We start from the raw sequence: 18,982 nt of genomic DNA, 5'->3' as shown, positions 1-18,982 counted from the left end.
GAGCATCCTCCATCCATTTAGTGCTCTCTGCTAAAATGCAGAGGCATGATAATTCACTTCCAAAAATGAAAGTTGAAAAAAAAAACAAATCAGATTTTAAACTCATCTGAATGACAACAAATGTGTAAAAAGCTTTTGCACAGGACAGCCATGTAACCTCACTCCATTCCCCCAAGATAACAAGCACAGAGTGGCAGTGAGCTGTGGACAAGTGGGGCAGCCCATGGTCCAGCTTTGTGATTTCATGGCTCAGAGATGGGGATCAGAATAGGAGTGTCTCACGTGTTGGTGGTTTTTGTCAGCAAATCTTAGTAGTTTTATTTTTTTTCAGAACAAGGCTATTTTCCCCCCACTCTGTTTCCCTTTAAAACACCGATTTATTTTTGCCGTTGCTTTAAAAATGGCTGTGTATTCCGCACAACTGTCTTCAGGCATTACAAAAATCAGAATATTGCCTGAAGCTAGGCATAAAAATGCAGCAGAGACGTCATGCAGGCAGCTGGGCTAAAATTGGTATCTGCTAAAGTTAGGGGAGAATTTCATGGAGCTGTTGTTTTATTGAAGGGGACAGGTTGAAGACCTGGGTTTTATCAATGCCCTGGCATCAGAGGGATGCATTACTGGTCCTGCATGCTGTGAATGTTCCTCATCCTGGGTGCTGTGGCTGCAAGCTGGAAGGGTGGCTGGGATGTGCTCCTGGTGAGGAGTTGGAGGTGTTGTCACCAGCTTTGGAGGCAGCAATGCCGCAATGATGCTCCTGCCTGCAGTTTTGCTGGAGAAGTGGGTGAGCTCAGAGTTGATCCTTAGAATTAACTAAAGGCTCCTCTTCTTACACTGTGCCAGTCTCCTGGGAGCAGATTTGGGGCAGGAGTTCCTCTGTGCTTGAGTTAGGTGATGGCTCCATGGGTGCACCCAGCCAGATGCAGATCACCACAGTCCTGCCAGCTTGTGAGGCTCAGACAGGGAGGCTGTGGGTCCAGCCACATGGGACAGGTTGGTTGGAATTTCCAAACCTTGCAGGGAGGTCTCTTGCTGAGGTCCCCACAACCTTTCAGGTGCCACTATCTGGTGGAGCTTGAGGGAAGTCCCTCTGTTTCTAGTAAATGCCAGACCAGGACGTGCTAATGACAGCAGAGAGGATGTGCTCCATCTGTGTGACGAATGACACTTACAGGAGATCTGGAAACAGGATGGGGATGTTTTATTGACCAGCTGATAAAAGAAAATGCCAGGGAAATTCCCCTATGGGAATACAAGACAGAGTTTCACCCCATGGCTCAGCATTGAATTACAGTGCTCATTTAGCAACCCTTGGCTGCCTGTCCCAGTGCTGCCCACAGTGCCCTGCCAGTACAGCTGCCTGTTTGTAGAGACATGGGCTGGGAACGGATCAAGCTGAAAATAAACTTTTTTATTTATTTTTTAACTCCCCCAAGGCATGATCGACTCCATGGTGCCTTTGCCAAGACAGCCTCGTGCTGGTAGAACTGAGCCAAACCAGTACCTGCTGATTTTTCACTGGAGCAGATGAACCCCATGTCATGTGGCTGGATGGGACATCTTCAGTCCCTCTCCACTCCCTCTGTCCCACTGTGGTCCAGCCCACACCAGGCTTGTTTTGCTCTTGGTTGTCATGTGCAATTCCAAATTTAAATTATTTGTGAAGCAGCAAAACATCCTTTGTGCTGGCTGCTGAAGTACTGTACACATCTGTGTCTGTAGGGTTTTTCTTCTAGGATAGTGAAATAGTATGGATTTTAGCATGGAACCAGGTATATTAATAGGAATGCCCTAATTTTGCTTTTTCTCTGTACCAAAGGTGCTTACAATGGGGGAATTAATTGAGCCTTAACTCAGCACTGGGTGTTCTGCAAAGTCTCCATAGATATTCCTCGATGTTTTGTTTTCTGTTTGCAGCAGCCTGGCTCTTTAGGAAGCAGCATGAAAAAGAGGTGGAGAAAAACCCTCCCAGGATACACTCATGGCCATCAGAACAGGGAATGTCTGTCTGCCTCCTCCCCAGGCTGAAACCCTCTTATGTGTCTCTGGGAGCAGAGGGACAGGGACCATTCTGGACGGATTTCAAAGCCAGTATTTAACCCAGACATCTGGTTACTGGTGTTGCTTTTTCATTCACCTCCTTTCCCTTTTTCCCTGCTGAGAGGCAGAGCATTGTGTGTGTGTGTGTGCATTCCCAGAAACATTTACTATCATCAGTCGGCTTCATCATAAATGATGAATTTGAGCTTGCAGCTTCCTTTACCCAGGGAAGCTCATTTGCTTTCAGCTTGATTAGAGCCTGCTCCAGCACAGCAAGGGTGGCTTGGAAATGCCACCCACGCCAGGGTGTCAAAATGCCTCAGAAACCATCCGGGAGCCAAGCAGAGCCGGGAAGCCAAGCAGAGCTGGAGCAGCTTGCGTGTCTCCAGGCCATTAAAGCTCACCCCTGGGGCTGGGGAGGATGTGCAGAGCACGGATGAAACGCTGCATCCTGCCTGTCCCATCCCTGCTGGATCCGGCCCTAGGAGCTGAGGAAGTTTTCCTGCTTAGCAGGGTGGGGAGGCTTCACATCTCAGCCTTTATTTAGTTTTCAGGTGATAAAAGCGTCGCTTCCTTGCCTGGCGCGTCAGAGCAGCCAGCACCTTCAAACGCTCCACTTTCTACAGGGAATTTGCATTTCCCTAAAGGCAGCACCAGATTTATGCAAAAATCTAGATGAAAGGCAAGGCATGCTGGTGAGTAAGCTTTCCTGGGTACTTCCTGAACAGTCAGACCCTCTCCTTCCAACCTTTTGGGATTTTGGGGAGAAGTGATGCTGACTGCAGGTTCCTCCAGCCCCAAAAACACTTGGTGATGACCACTTCACCTCCATGTTGTCCCAAGAGTGGTATCAGTCTGGAAAGGTGCTTTGAGGTTATGACATCCCACTGTTGGATTTGCTTTTCCTGGGTGCACCATTCCCTCTTGTTATGGTGTTCAGGTGGTGTTTCCTCTCTAGACAGGATGGATTTCTTCCTCTTCCTGCCATTCCCCTGAGAATGTGGTCCTTCTCCTTCAGTGATCTCCAAAATCACCTGGGTGCAGTCCATCAAAGCCAGCTGGCTGTGCTGCATGACCTTCTCCTTGCTTTCCCTGACAGGATGGGAAGAGCACCAAGTATCATCATCCAACAGTGGCTCTGACATGAGCTTTTTGCTCATGCAAATCATTGCAGTTTCCCTTCCTGAAATACCAGGGCGTTTGCTGGCTTTTACAAAGCCACCGCTGGAAATCCTTCCTGTGAATGACAGGAACAGGATTGGATGACTCTTCATCTTCTGTATCAAAAGACAGTTCATTTAAGTTCAAGAAGTGCCAGGATCTGTATAGTTTGCCATCTTTTTTTAGCTGGTTTCGCCTCCAACAGCGGCTGGGAGCAGCCTTGGCATGCCAGAGCATCTCTTGTGTGACAAGTGAGGATGTGATTTAAAATCTGCTCATCTGGGCCTGCAGCAGCTGCTCCCTGTTTCTGGTGTGCAGCCCAGAAAGGGACAGGCTTGATGGTAATTGGGGAGCCCATTTCTGCAGTCCAAAACCACCAAGTCCCAAGCTGCAGCATTGTAGGGCTCCACCCCAAAGGATTTTTCAATTTTTCATCCCATTTTCCTAATTCTGAGTGTCCTGTTCCAGCAAGGTTTTTTAATGCCTTGGTTAAACTTGAATCCAGTTTGAACCCCACGTGATGAAGTTGCAAGTGGGAAGCTGGGTGGGAGCTGATGTGGAGATCCCAGGGGAAGAGTCATGGTGACACCCAACCACTCTGGCCATCAGACACTCAGACAATCATGCAATGGTTTTGGATGGAAAGGACCTTTATAAAGGTTATCTAGTTTCAACCATGCTGCCATGGACAGCGACACCTTCCATTGCAACCAGGTTGTTTAAGGCCTCATCCAGCCTGGCATTGACTATTTCCAGGGATGGGGCAGCCCCAGCTTCTGGGGACAATCTGTTTCAGTGTGTCACCACTCCCACCATAACAAATTTCCTCCTTATGTTCAATATGAACCTGCCCTCTTTAAGTTTAAAGCTATTGCTTTTTGTACTATCACTACAGATCCATGTAAAAGTCTTTTTGAATCTTTTTTTTTTTTCAACCTCTCTTTAATACATTGAAAGCCTGCAGTGAGGTCTCCCTGATCACAAATTCCTGAGCTGGAGAAAGAGCCACTGCCAAATCCTCATCTTTTTATGCCCATCTGAGCCCAGCTGCAAGGTGCATTTCCAAAGGGCTTTGGGTTTCAGAAGTTCTGTAGTTGGGAAAAGACCTCAAGTTGCACCAAGGGAGGTTCAGGTTGAATATCAGGAAGAGTTTCTTCACTGAAGGAGTGACTCAGCATTGGAATGGACTGCTCAGGGAACTGATGGAAAACATCCTTGAAGTGTTCAAAAATGGGTAGACATGGTAGTCAGGAATGTGCTTTGGTGGGGCAGGATGGTACTTGGTTGAAGGATGGACTTGATGAGCATGGAGATCCTTTCCAACCTGAATGATTTTTTAATTCTGTCAACAGTTCTGTTATTCTGATTTGTAGACCCTGAGCTCTCCACTGCCTTATTCTCCTTCCTCCAAGTGATGCTTGATCCTCCTTCCTCCTCCTTCCAGTTTAGTCCCCCATCTCCCAGGTGCAAATCAGGCTGAGGACATGAGGCAGTGCTTTACACACCAGGCAGGCTTGGCAGAGAGAGTGGAGACATTGCTGTCCCTCCAGCAAGAACAGCTGTGACTTTCAGCATTTCATGCCCTTTGATCTTTTATTTGAAAGAAAACCACCTTCATTTGCTTTGCGAGCTCCCATGCGTGGAGGGCAACTCCTAGCACAGCTTTGGGGTTTTGATCAGGAGTGGCAGGGCCAAGGGATTTTGTCCCTGTTACTGAGGATGGCTGGGCCCAGGAGGGTAGGAGAGGCTGCAGGGGAACAGAAGAGGATCAAGCACAGGATCAAGCCATGCGGTAGCCATGCATCCTAAACTGGCAGCTTGGAAGTACCCACCTTTGTCCCTAGAGCTTTGTCAACGTGTTGCTTTTGCAGAGCACTTGTCCTGTGGCAACCATGGAGCTCTGCTGTGGCTTTGTGCTGGAGCTAAGGAGTTTTCTGGAAGAGGGTTTTAGGGAAAAACATCTCTGCAGGACCTGAGCATGGTGTGTTGTGGGGTCTTGATAACATCGCCAGACCTTGCTACATCCTACCCAGGAGCAGCCTGTTTTCCCATCTCCCTTCACTTGCTCCATGGCTTTTAATTACCCTGGCTGATGCTCAACTGTGTTTCCTGCAGGACCTCTCTGTATTGTTGATACTCCTGAGGGGACATTTCTCACCTACATGGAGCATCTCTGTCCCATCCTGCTGGAAAAGGGACATCCCTGGAGGGGCTGTTTTAAGAGACAGTTTCTGCTGTTAAAGTGACAATAGCCGTGGCTGGAGAGGATGAGAAGGAGACAACCCAGGGGGTTTCCTTTCAGCACTGTCCCCATGGGCTTGGTGGCTGCCTTCAGAAGTGCTTTGATGTCCTTCACACAGGAGAGGGCTGGTGGTGCTTCCACGTCCCAGCAGCCTGTTATGATCTGTGTGACCCTGTCTCCATGGGGTGAAATGTGTACAACAAAAAGTGCAGAGCAACAGCAAGATGGTTTGGGAGGACAACCCCAAACCCAAGCAGCACAGGGTCTCGATGGTGGAGGAAGCTCAGAGACCCACAAACACCATCTAAACCTGGTGCCATTGACTTGGAAGAGGTGCCTTTCTCCAGAGCTTGGCTTCTCTGGACAATCCTGACCATAGCTTGATGCCACCAGAGATCTTTCCATGGGACACATCACAGGCAGAGCATGTTCTGTCCTGTGTTGCATGCCCAGCATGTCACAGAACACTATTTCAACATTGTCTGCAGGTCAAAATCCACCCTTTGGGTAGATTCGAGTCCCTCGGAGCCCCCTTCATCAGCAAACTTCCATCAAAGCCACCGCAGGCTGTCCAGGCTGGGGCTTGTGCAAGAGGCGCCAGTGACGCAGGCAGGGCTCTGGTGGCCTTGGGTCAGGGCTCCTGGTGGCCTGACCAGGTAATGTAGGGACAACTTCCCATCAGAATCCCCCCTCTGAGGAGGGACATTGCAAATAGCAAAGTTCAGGTCTTGTGGGACAGAGGTTCAGGCTCAAACTGTACCTCAAAGGGGAGGTCATGGCAGCTCCTCCCTGCCCTTCCTAGGAGTGTGCTGCTGTTTCTCATGTTTGCCCCAAAAAACACATCATTCTGCACCCCCACCCCCAGGCTTTGCCACCTGCCACAAGTATTAAATTGGCTCAAAATACTGTGAGAAACCACAAGAAAAAAGCTGAACAGATGTTCAGCTGCACCAGAGTTTCAGGGTGGGAGAGACACGTGGCAGTGGCACTTGTTGGGGGGGACCACTGGGGTCAGTTTGCCCCCAGTGTGTGTTTTGGGGCGAGGATGCTGCTTTGGGATTCTTTTCTTTCCAAAGATACTGTTGGACAAGGCTTGAAGCCTGGAAATGCCCAATCACACATAGATTTGCTTTTTTTTCCCCTGATTCTTCTGGCCAAAAGAAATCCCTGAAGGATGAGGGGAGCTGGCCCCCAGTATTTGGGGTGCCTGACTTCCCTGTGAGTTGGGCGCCGGAGCGTGGGGACCATCCATCCCCAAATGACCAAACTTTTCACCCCTCCCCAAAAAAACCCTCTAGGGCACACCCTCTGCAGATTTGGGAGGCAGCCAGCCCCAAGCCTGTTATTACTTTTCCCCGTGGAGTTGGCCTCTCTTCCTCCTCCTTCTTTTTTCTTTTTTTTTTCTCCTTTCCCTTCAAATCCAAGCCAGGAAAAGCCTCTGACATCGGCACACGGCTGCAAGCTCCTCGTGGCTGCTGGGGGAAGGCAGTGGAGGGAATATCCCAGACCATAAAACCAGGATCTCACTGTGAGCAGGGCCACCGGTGGCTGCCTGTGAGTTGTCCACTGCTGGGGACAGGGTGGGAGGGATGGATGGGGGACTTTGTTCTGCTGGGGGGGTTCCTTTTCCCCTCAGTGCAGAAGGTTCAGTGCCTTTTTGTGGTTTTTATGATTCTCTGGTGGCTGAATCTCTTCTGGTACAAGATGGAATTAGGTTAAAAAGCTGTCCATGGAGACCTCAAATTCGACTTGCTTGGGGGCTGCGTGAGAAGGGAAAAGCTGAAATTCCAGCTACAGGGCTGTTGAAGGGGTGCTTGAAGCATCATGTTTCCTCCAGGGCATTGCCCTCTGAGTTCTGGACAGGAGAGGCAGTCCTGACACTGGTGGCATCACAGGAATTCCAGTGTGAGCACAGGGTCCATGTCCAGGGGTTATGAATCTGGGTGAGAGGGAAAAACAACTCCCAAAGGACCTTTGGAGACACTTTCCACTCTGTGCCTCAGCCTCTCTTCAAAGACAAAAGGTGCAAATACAAGATAAGAAAGGGTTGATCATGTTACCAGTGCTTCTGGTGCATTCCCAGCTTGCACAGTGCTGGGAAGACTTTGCTCTTCTTTTTATCTGGCTGGCTGGCTTGCTGCCTCAGTTTCCCCATTCCTCTCTCTTTCCTGGTGTCCTGAGTGCCTCCTGCTTGCAAATGCTGGCATCTTTCCCTGCTCTAAATGCTACCAAACTCTTTAAGTCCAACTGGAGCTGTAAAATCAAGGGCTGCACAGCTCTCTTTGGCAAAATTTTGTGTTAGCCAGTATTTACTGCACACCAAAAAGGATGTGGGGAAAGATGCATGACTTGGTTTATCTTGCAGGTGTGTTTTCATGGGCTGCCAAGAGCCCCCCATCACTCTGCCTCAACACCTGTGCATTTTTAATCCTCCTTGTTGTGTTTTGCTCAGAAAACATCACGTGCAGCAAGAAAAACAACCTAAAAATTAACCCCTTGGAGGAAAAACCCCACAATGCTTCCCTGGCATATGGTGCCAGGCACTGCTTTACTCCTGGCAGCAGGTACCCCACAGCCACCACGGTACCCAGCATGGCTTTTCCAGGACATCCCATCTGTTCTGTCCAGCTCTGCCCCTGGAGCAGGATGTGCTGGTGCTGCTTGCACCTCTCCCCACAGATGCTGGCTCCTGCTGGGTGTTTTGTTTCCGTCGCTCTCCTCCCGGACCTTTCCTGTTTCCTTCCGTGCGGATGCAACTGGAGGAAATCTCAGCACATTGGCTGTGTCCCAGCTGCAGTCACAGGCTGGGGACAGCACTGTGGCTCTCTGTGTCCTGGGATCTGTTCTCCGTGGCAGTGATGGTGACGGTGGCAGTGGTGATGCTGCTCGTGCTGGTGGAACCCAGTGTGGCAGTGGTAGTGTTGCTCATAGTGGTGGCAGCAGTGAACTGGTGGCAATGCTTGGAATGGTGGCAGTGCTGCTGCTGATGCTGGTGGCAGTGGTGCTGGTCATGCTGGTGGCAGTGGTAGTGATGGCAGTGGTGCTCCTCCCACTGATAGCAGTGGTGACACTGCTGGCAGTGGTGGTGCTCATGGCAGTGGTGATTGTGGTGGTTGTGGTGGCAATGGAGACAGTGGTGGTGCTGCTGATTCTGGTTGCAGTGGTGGTGGTGGCAGTGGTGACACTGGTGGCAATGGTGACAGTGGGGGTACTGCTGGTACAAATTTTACGTGTGCAGCTGAGCCTCACAGACCTGCTCCCCGTGGTCACTCATGTCAGTGGCAATGCATGTATGCAGAAACTTCTGCATGGTGCTAACTGGAAATACTCAGAAACTTGGATTCAGTTCTCAGGGTGATGGAAGTGCTTGTTGGGAGCAGGGAGAGCAGGACTTCATCAGCCTTAAGGGGAAAGGGCTGGTCAGTGTCTTGCTACGTGAGCTGAAAGCAGGAGAGAGGTCAAGAAAGTGGGATAGAGCTGGATCTTTTGTTGGATTTCTCTGAAGATGAACTTTGAACAGGAGATGTGCTCACTCCGAGATCGCTGTATTTATGTACGGGTGAGATACACATTGTTTGGGTGAGTGAGAGCCTTTGTTCCGAGTCCCGCTGCTAAAGCTCATGTGGAGCGACACTTTGGCTCTGCAGAGCTTCCTTTTCCTTCTCTTGGGGATGTGCTGTGTTTAGGAAAACCTGACTCCACCATCTGTGTCCTGCTAGCCGGGTACCAGCAGCACAGCCATCAGGTCAGGCAGCTGCTCACCGCTCCAGCCGAGCTCTTGCAGTCACCGGGTGAAGAAGATCTGACCTTTATTTTCCATCAAGTTGCCCTGAGGAAGATCAGCCTCATGCCTCTGTTGCAGGTTCAGTCCCTGGACATCTGGGATGAGGCCAAGACATTTGTAATGGCCTTGCCACACTGCAAAGAAATATTTCAGAGAGCCCTGTGATCCCCTCAGCTGTGAGGGTGTATAAGACAAGGAGATGATGGCTCAGTGGTCCCTTTCCCTAAGAGCAGCAGCCTTCACTGCTGTCTACACACACTGGTGTGTGTTCATACTGGATCTTCAGTGGGCTCTTGGCTGCAAATTCTTGTGTAAGAAGCAAAAATTTCCACAGCCATGGTGAAAAGAAAATCATAGAATCATTAAAGCTGGAAAAGATCTCTGAGATCAGTTGTTAACACTGCCAGGTCCACCACTAAACCACGTGCCACATCTATAGCACTTCCATCTTTGAGCGCTTCCAGGGATACTGATTTCACCACTTCCCTGGGCAGCCTTCTCCAATGTCTGAGCACCCTTCTAGTGAAGAAATTTTTCCTTATACCCAATCTAAACCTCCCCTGGCACAGCTTGAGGCTGTTTCATCTTGTCCTGTCCTTTGTTATGTGGAAGAAGAGACCAACCTCCACCTGGCTACAGCCTCCTTTCATCGAGGTTCCCCAAGACGGGTTTGAGCCTGACAGGCCAGCACTGCATTGCTGAGCATCCTCATCCAGGGCTTGTTCACTGTGTCCTCACATGCTTCCTCTACATCCCCCGGAGCGCTCAAATGAGAAGGATTTATATTCCACTTGGCAGGTTATTAATATTAGCTGAAATTCCCTTTTCCACATTGTTCTGCCACGCTTAATATGGAGATCAGCATCGCAGCCTGAACCTGCCGGGGATGATTTGTGATTGAATACCCATTAGGGATTTATGGGCTTTGGGACTGAATTGCTGGGATGTGTGATTGCCAAAATACTTGAAACGCTTCCACTGGAGAGAGGAGACCTTGTGGGAAAGGAGCACTCGCTGTTCTCGTAGGCAGGCGGTTCCCACTGAGCCTCCCTTACTGGCAGCGAGCACGCCCAAGCCAATAAAAAATTGTCCAGGATCCAGAGCACCAATGGAGCATGAACTGTGTGCTGGATGATGACAGGGGGCAGCGCTGGCATTGGTGCTGGCAGCAGCTCCCAGCCCCACGGGGCTGCTCAGCAGGTGGGATTTAATCCAGGACATGGGTAAACATGGGCACAGTTTGTATTGATGTCCCTGGCAGCTGGTTAAAACGAGGTATGAGGTTGGTTGGAGGGAGAAAAGTCATTTTTTTGATGCTTTCTCATGTGCACCTCTGGTGTTGGTATGCCAGATCAGATTGATCATCAGGATCAGATCGAATCATTAGGACAGATGGCATTAAACACACTGGAAGCCTGAAGAGCAAAGGCATGAAAAGTAAAAGCAAAATATCCTCAATTCTTTGTTTCACTGGACTTTCAAGCTGATGGTTTGAGGCAATTCCTACTTTGCATCAGCTCTTCCCTTGCCCCACAGCAGGCAACTGTGGCTGCCCATCTCTCCCACCTCCCATCCCTTTTTGTGGTTATGTTGGCCAGCAGATTGGCAGCTGGACATGTAGGAGCCACACAGCCAAAACCAGCCCAGAATCACCCTCCAGATATAACAAATTGGTTCTTACCCAGCCATGGTGAGATCGTCTTGGGAAGACGCAGACCCCACAGACAAAGTGATAGGTGGGCTCATCACTGAAAAAGCACGGTGAACACTGTGGGGGAAGCAGGTTTCCCAGCCCATCTTGCAGGATGATTGCAAGCTTTGAGGAAAAATTCTACCTGCTGTGGTCCAGGTGGGGAGGATCAGCTACCCTGGGGGATTCAGCATCATCTGTGGGCTGAGCTGCTCTGAATCACACCTAAAATGCTGCAGAGAGGCAGCCCTCACCTCACTTCCATGCCTCAGCCAAGGTCCCAGCCTCCATCAGCTGCTAAACTCTGATTTCTCAATGGGGACTGGAAAGTAATCCCCCCTGAATGTCCCACTCATCCCCTGCAGCCCAGGCAGGGTTTGAACTTTGCAGAACATCTTGCAGGACTCTGGGATAGCATTATCCCCTTCTTTGTGGGCAAAAAAGTGTGAAGTCAGGTGTGATAGAAAATGGTTGTTGGGAAGAGTCTGTGATTTTAGCAGCCAAACTGGGCACATTCAGCAGAGCAGTTCTGCTTCCCCTGACACCTCACCTGGCTTTTTTTCCTGTTGCTATTTAACTTTTTCATTCCTGGGTACCACTGAAGAAGCAGGAGGTGTTAAACACGTTGTAAATGATGCTCAGGCCTGGACAAACCCATTGTCAGCACCCAGGTGCTGTTATGAGCTGATCAGGGCTCAGCTCATCTCCCTGCTCCCACCTTGTCTCATTGCATAAGGGTTAAACAATCCAGAGGGGAAAGTTTCTGACTGCTATGAGGAGAGCTAAAGGGGTGCCTGCTGGCCTGGCTCGGGTTACTTATGTGCTTATGGTCTATTTTGAGGCTCTGGCCACCCAGCACTAAGCAGCCACTGACCTGGGGAAGGACCAGCTTCAAAACAAGAGTCCAGTGGGGAACAACCTGGGGAGGCTCTGGCTGGGTTTCCCTAAGCTCTGAGTGGGGCTGGCAGAGCCCTTGCCTCCCTGCTGGGCCCATCATCTCATGGATTTGAGTATTTACACAGTGGGAGTTGATTTCCTTTCTTAATTCTTCCCAGTGCCATCCTTGAAAGCAAAGATGCCACAGGTGGAGGGGCCGGGCTCCGTTACTGGGAGCGATGTGCCGGCGGTGTGGGAATGTGGATGAGCAGGCAGGGAGACACATCCATCACCAACCCTGGCAAAACCACACACACACAACCCCCTCTTTGCCCCCCCCCCCCCCCTCCCCAAGATAGCTCATTTGCAGGCAGCTTAATTCTCCTAAGAGCATTAGAGGTGCATTTAGTGGACATGAGCCCAGCGCCAGGAGCATGTGGCCGATTAGCAGCAGCGGCAGCTGGTTTCGGGCACAGCGTGCATTTGGGGAGGAGATACTCAACGTGCTTTTTGGGGACACAAAGGTGAGGTCTGGGGGGGTCTGGATGGGTGTCAGGGGGGTCAGCTGGCATGAATTGGGTGCTTAATTCCACCAGCAGGTGCAGGTGTTGGGTGGTATATGGGAGCAAGGCCTTCCCTGCCATGTGATTTCTGTTCTGCAGGTGAAATGTGAGTTGCCCCCTCTGGCTTTCCAGTGCCATTTCAGCTCTCCAGACGATATTTCAGCTTTAGCTTTAAATACCACCTCACTTTCTAATTTGTGATCTCCTGTTAAGATGAGAATGGTCAGGGAGGCTCACAGGGGATGTAGAAAGTGATGGTGCCTTCAGGGGCGCCCACACCAGTCAGGGGCTTCCTTGGGGAGGAGCACACTCTCACCGCCGCATTTCCCTTTCTCTCCCCCACAGCCTCGCTCTGCACTGGGATTTATGGAGGTGCTGAGGAGCAGCTGTGAGCCCCACAACCCCCGGCAGCCCGCCCTGTGAAGCAGCAGCCCCCGGCCGCCTCTCCTCGTCCCGCCCAGCACCCCGACCCTCCGACTCAACCATTCAAGGCTCCCGTGCATGGATCGCCCCAGCGAGGCACCGCTGCCCGACGCCGCCGACGCCGCCCCGTAGGCTCCCGGCCCCCCGTGCCGCCCCCAAGTACTCCACATACCCCGATGGGGTAACGTGACGGGGCCACCCTCCCGCCACCACCAAGCACCCCCCATATGCAGAGGCCTTTCTAGAGCGCCCGGGAGCGCGCGGCACCAGAGGCAGCAGCCGCTTGCCGTCACACACACACAGAGGACGCCAACACTACAGCAAAGGGATTTTTTTTTAATTATTATTATTATTATTTCATTAATATTATTTTTTTCCCCCCCATCTGGCTTTTTTTTTTCCCCCTGGGAGGCTTGTGGTGTGTCAAGGAAGCTGGTGCGCTCCCAGGAGTTGGGATTATTTGCACAACGTCTGAGTTCTCGATCCTCTTTTATTTTTATTTTTGAAGCACAGAGGGGTCGTTGGGTTTTTGTTTGGTTTTGGTTTTTTTTGCCCCTCCACACCACTCTTTTCTTGGGTTTGTCCCCTGCCACTGTCAGCACCACCTCACCTTCCCACTGTCCCCACCATGGCCCGGATGAACCGCCCTGCACCTGTGGAGGTCTGCTACAAAAACATGAGGTTCCTCATCACCCACAACCCCACCAATGCCACGCTCAGCACCTTTTTGGAGGTAAGGAGGAGAGATTGGAAGGTGTGGACCAGGGTCCAATTGCATATTTTGGGGCTAAAAACTGATGTCGATGAGAGGGCAGCACATCCCCTTTGGTACCACAGCCCCTGGTGGCATCCTGGGGCAGTGGATCCAATCATTGCCAGCTTTTTGGAATGGGATGATTTTCAGCAGGCCAAGTGTGATGTTTGGGCACAGTAGAGATGGAGCAGAGTTTCCCCATTCCTGTTGCATCCCTTGCCAGATCCACTAGCACATCATGTCACAGGGTTTTGTAGTGATGCACATGGGTGCACACAACCTGCTCTGTCCCTCCCAGCACCTCAATAATGGCTTTTGATCCCAAATATCCCAGGGTATTTCCAGTGCCTAGAGTATGTTGGGTAGTGCTGGAGAGCTTGTTGTTAAAGAGCCAGCACTGGTAGCAGCTGTGTGAGTGCCACTCCTCAGGGTGGCTGTGAAGGTGGCTGTAATTTGGGGACAGCCACCCCATACTCGCTGCAGAGGGCGATGGGGACCACACTAGTGGGAAGGGAGAAAAATTCCCCTTTTCTCCAGTCTCTTAGACTTTTGGCCAGGCTGCTGAGCATGTGGGGCTCGCCACGGTCTGGTGAGCGGCCGTGGGGAACAAAGGAGGTGGATCACTGGGGATGATCTCATGGTTCCCGGCGAGGCCGGCGCACCGGGCGCGTAATCCGGGGGCAATCCTCGCGCCGGGCACTGAGCCATGCTGGAAGCATCCCAAGGCCCACGCCTGAGCCTGCAGCGGGTTGGAGCGATGATGGGATACAGCAGCGAGGTGGAGAAGGAGCCCCTGAGCCATCTGTGAGATGCTGAGCTCGGCTGGCGGGGCATGCTACGACTCCCACACTGCTGCCTCCATGCATTTCTGCACCAGGAGTGTGACCTCAGCAGGCACAAACAATTTCTCCTTCAGAGGACTGGCACCCATGTCAGGGATGTTTCTTTGCCTGAGGTATAAAATCCCTGCTGATGAGGCTGTCAGGGCTTAAAAATAAATGGCCCCATTGGTACTCGTGACTCTGAGGAGTCATGAAGATGCTGCTTAAAAATCCTACAAGGCCACGTGGCTTCAGTGTCCTGGGATTTCGTGTTTCCTTGTGCCTGCCAGGGATGGACCATGAGTCAAGGGTTCAGAGAAGGGCCACAGCACTGTTTAAGGGTCCACACTGCTCCACATGGTCATAGCAGGGCTTGGATGTGTCAGGGTTAAGTGGGGTGCATTTGGCAGGGTCTGTTCAGACCCCTCCTTCTCCTTCCCTCCCCAGGACCTGAAGAAGTATGGTGCCACCACGGTCGTGCGAGTGTGTGAAGTGACCTATGACAAGACCCCCCTGGAGAAGGACGGCATCACTGTCATGGTAGGTGGGCAGCAGGATGGGCACCGAGGGGCTGCCCCAACACCACCCTTAAAAATCTCATCCCCTGGGGCTGTTAAACACCCTGGCAGCCCAGTACAGCATCACACTGAGGCAGGAGCAGAGCTGGAAGCCCAGCTGAGCTGAGCTGAGGCTGGTGCTTTAAAAAGAGCCGTGCTGCCCACGCAGCCGAAACTGTGACTCACTGGCTGAGTCGGCAGCTGCCTCCCTGCCTGTTGCTCAGGCTCTGAAGCATCCAGGGATGAGAGCTCCTGATCCCACGAGGAAGATGCACGTGGTTCCCATTCCCCCCGGCATTATCTTATCCTGGGGGGTGCTGTGAGCTCTTCCAGCAGCTGGTTGGTGCAGCTGGGGGGGATGAAAGGGAGCAGGCAGCAAGCTGGGAAAGGCAGAGCACGCAGCTGCCGGGGCTGTATCTTGGCTGATAGGTAATTGAAGATGATGTCAGATGTGATAGCCTTGCCAGGGAGTTCAGCTCCAGCTGGGAAGTGAGGCTCTGCTTATTATTTAGGGTTTGGAAATGCCTTGTGTCTCCTGGGGTGGTCATCTGTGTGTAGGACCTCTTAATATAGCTCTGTCTTGTATAATGTATATCCTAGAGAGAGAGAAGGCTCTTAGATCCTCAGGGATATGGGTGGATAATCCCATGGCTCTCTAGATACAGATCCTCCAGATGCAGATGTCTCTAGATAGAGATGCAATCTCTGTCTCTACTGGATGTATCTTGGAAATATCACTGTATCCTGCATATATGAATCTGTATGTTTGAGATCATATCTGCTCACTTACACACCAAATTCTGCATTTTACCCCATTTCTAACTGGAGCCTCCAGTCTGAGTTCCTATATCTAGGATATATGTACCTCTTTACATCTCTTACATCTCTCTTATGTGGAGAGATACATATCTAGGATGTGTTTTGTATAGAGAGTTAGAGAAACTATACAGGACACTGTATAGAAACTAAATAGCTTCTATATCAACATTTCTATAACCATACAGAAACTATATAAGGCAAATCAAGAGATATCTATAATCTGGTTTTCTATAGATAGATGTATCTCTGCAGATACAGAAATATCTCTATAATTATATCAAATCTCTGTATATTTTTGAGATATCATGGTATATATTTTTATTTGATATACACAGTTTGGTATATTTTTAACTGTATCCTCATTTATTTATCTGTATCCTCATAGATATATCTGGCATATAAATATATCTTGGTGCACAAGTCTGATGAGGAGCAGCTGAGGGGTTTTGGCCTGGAGAAAAGGAGACTTGGGAAGATCTTTCCTCTCTAAAACTCCCTTAAAGGAGGTTGTAGCCAGGTGGGGGTTGGTCTCTTCTCACAGGTAGCAAGCAACAAGACAGGAGGAAATGACCTTTAGTTGCTCCACGGGGGGTTTAGATTGGATATTAGAAAAAATTTCTTCACTGAAAAGGTTGTCAAGCATTGAAAGAGGCTGCCCAGGGAAGTGGTGGAGTCACCATCCCTGGAGGGGTTTAGAAGAGCTGTAGATGTGGCACTTGGAGACACGGTTTAGTTGTGGCCTTGCCCAGTGCTGGGGTAACAGTTGGACTTGACAATCTTAGAGGGCTTTTCCAACCTAAACAATTCTATGCTTCTATATATAGACCATATATAGGTCTGTATATGGAGAAGTGAAGGCTCTGGGGAGACCTTAAAGCCTCTTCCAGTCCCTAAAGGGGCTGCAGGGGAGCTGGACTATTTACACAGGCATGTAGTGATAGACCAAGGGGCAATGTCTTTCAACTGACAGAGAGCAGATTTAGAGACATAAGGAAAAAGGTTTTTATCATGAGAGTGGTGAGACACTGGCACAAGTTGCCCAGAGAAGTTGAGGCTGCCCCAGCTCTGGAAGTGTTCATGGCCAGGTTGCAGCAAGCTGGGGTAGTGGAAGGTGTCCCTGCCATGGCAGAGGGTTGGACTAGATGATATTTGAAGGTGCTTTCCATCCCAAACCATTCCATCAGGGGATGATTCTGTAGGGTGCTGTGTCATCTCTGGTGTGAGCCCCTGACCTGCACTCATGGCTGCAGGGAGGACATGGCCCTGCAGGAGGAGATGGCCTTGCAGGACAGGCACAGGCCAGCCAGGGAGGCTGGCTCAAACACTGCAAATACCCTGAAGCCCAGAGTGCTCCTTTGCTATCAAATCCCAACAGAAATCTCACCACCTGTTCAAACACTGAAGTGAAGCAGCTTATTTTGCCATCTCACACCAAGGGTGACTCCAGCACAGCAGCTTAGTGACTCACTCCTCAAAATCTAGGATTAGGGCCCAGTACCCCCCACCCTTCAGGGCTCACCAAGCCACATCCTCTCAAGGGATGCTTCCCTTCCTGTCTCTCTCTGCCAGTGCTGCATAGCCAGTGGCCATGCTCCTCCTGACAAATCTGTTTTGGGAAAGAAATCCCCATTTTGGGATACTTAACTGAGCCCAGGGCTGAGGGATATGCAAATGCAGAATCCATTTGACCAACTTCCTCACCATGCTCCAATTTTGAACCCCTGCAATTTGAGGATGAAGCTCAGAAGGAGATGAGATTTTTTTTGTTTTCATCTCTAAATAGCCTTTCCTGAAGGATGGTATTTGAATGGCCCCATTTGGAGTGATCTCCCTTCCTTTGACTCTCTCTCTAGGGCTGTGTTAGTGGGTCCCCAGACCATTCTTTTGGTGTTCCTCTCCATGTGTTGCAGGAAGCTGAATTTCAGCACCTCATCAAGCTCTGAGATTTCAACCTTCTTCAATCCACCTTTGCTCAAATCCCCTACAGTGTGCTCCCAAATTCTGGAATTAGGAGCTGGCAGGGAAGAGGATGGGAACTGCATCACCCCAAAGCTCAGTGAGCTCATCTGGATGGGGATGGAGCATGAGGTGGCCATCCTGGTCTGCAGAAGCAGGAGGTCATGGGGACCATGCTGCACATCCTACAGGTGCTCCTGTAGGCTGAACCTGTCCATAGGAGGCCAGAGGACTCCAGACCTAGATTTGTGTGGCTTCAAACCCTGAGCCAAAGCAGCCAGGGAATTCCTGTATGCCAGATGATGCCACAAAACCACTGTATCCCCACAGAGCTACTCTGTGAGCCCAGTTCTGGCACTCTTCTACCTCCCTGCAGCTGAGGCCCCAAACATCATCACCCCGAGTAAAAAACAGCCCCTGAAAGGTTTTCCCCAGAGACTTGACAACATTTCTCTCTTCCCAACCTTGCAGGATTGGCCATTTGATGATGGAGCACCTCCTCCCAGCAAGATTGTGGAAGATTGGCTCAACTTGTTGAAGACCAAGTTCTGCGAGGACCCCGGGTGCTGCGTGGCCGTGCACTGCGTGGCCGGCCTGGGGCGGTGAGTCCGAGCCCAGCACCTCAGCTGCCAGCCCTCATGAATGCAGCAGAGGGAAAACCATGCCAGCTCTCCTCTTCCCCTTCCCCAGCCCCACTCTGAGCAGGGTTTTGTCCCAGCTGCCACCTCCCCAGGAAGGAGGAGAGGGACAACCATGCCAGTACTCCTCCTTCCTTTTCCCAGTCCCTCTTTGAGCACGGTTTTGTGAAACTTTAGTGGGAATAGGTGTTGATGGGGGGGATTTTCTACCTGACCTTCTCCTTGAACTTTAAATGATGGATATCAGCCTCTGGGCTGTGTGACTGGGGAGTGACAGCCACTGCTTCTGCCTTTCAGTGCTCCTGTCCTTGTCGCACTGGCCTTGATCGAGAGTGGGATGAAGTATGAAGATGCCATCCAGTTCATCCGACAGTAAGTGGAGCAGTGTTGGGGTGTTAGGGTAGAATGTCCCTCTCTGAGGGAATGGAGACATCTGGCATGTCCCAGGGTTTGGTTTTTTTGGTGACACCGGGGTTGCTTTTCTCTCCTTTGCGAGTGGGAAAACAATGCATTGGCATGGAGCATCCCTGAGGGGATTTTGGCAGTCGCCCCACCTCTGCCCCACGTGTTTACTCCCCAGCTCTCCATGTCCTGGGACTCAAAGGGTGGATGAGCAAGGAAAGCTGCTGGGCTCAGTGCCTGTCTCCATCCCTGGAGG

The 18,982-nt window shown here is 50.8% G+C and overlaps 1 protein-coding gene across 1 annotated transcript in view; it reads left to right on the top strand.

Moving 5' to 3' along the window:
• Positions 1-18,982, top strand: part of PTP4A3 (protein tyrosine phosphatase 4A3) — a 42,103-nt gene that overhangs the window by 18,369 nt on the left and 4,752 nt on the right. Inside the window, exons 2-5 of the mRNA XM_036405960.2 lie at positions 12,702-13,512; positions 14,802-14,894; positions 18,158-18,288; positions 18,622-18,696. Of these exons, the coding sequence (XP_036261853.1) occupies positions 13,408-13,512; positions 14,802-14,894; positions 18,158-18,288; positions 18,622-18,696 (404 nt within the window). The 5' untranslated portion in view covers positions 12,702-13,407. The remainder of the gene's footprint in view (positions 1-12,701; positions 13,513-14,801; positions 14,895-18,157; positions 18,289-18,621; positions 18,697-18,982) is intronic.

This window comes from Molothrus ater, chromosome 1, assembly GCF_012460135.2.
Source record: "Molothrus ater isolate BHLD 08-10-18 breed brown headed cowbird chromosome 1, BPBGC_Mater_1.1, whole genome shotgun sequence".
NCBI classification, from domain to species: domain Eukaryota; kingdom Metazoa; phylum Chordata; class Aves; order Passeriformes; family Icteridae; genus Molothrus; species Molothrus ater.
This window is presented reverse-complemented; position numbering and strand designations above follow the sequence as displayed.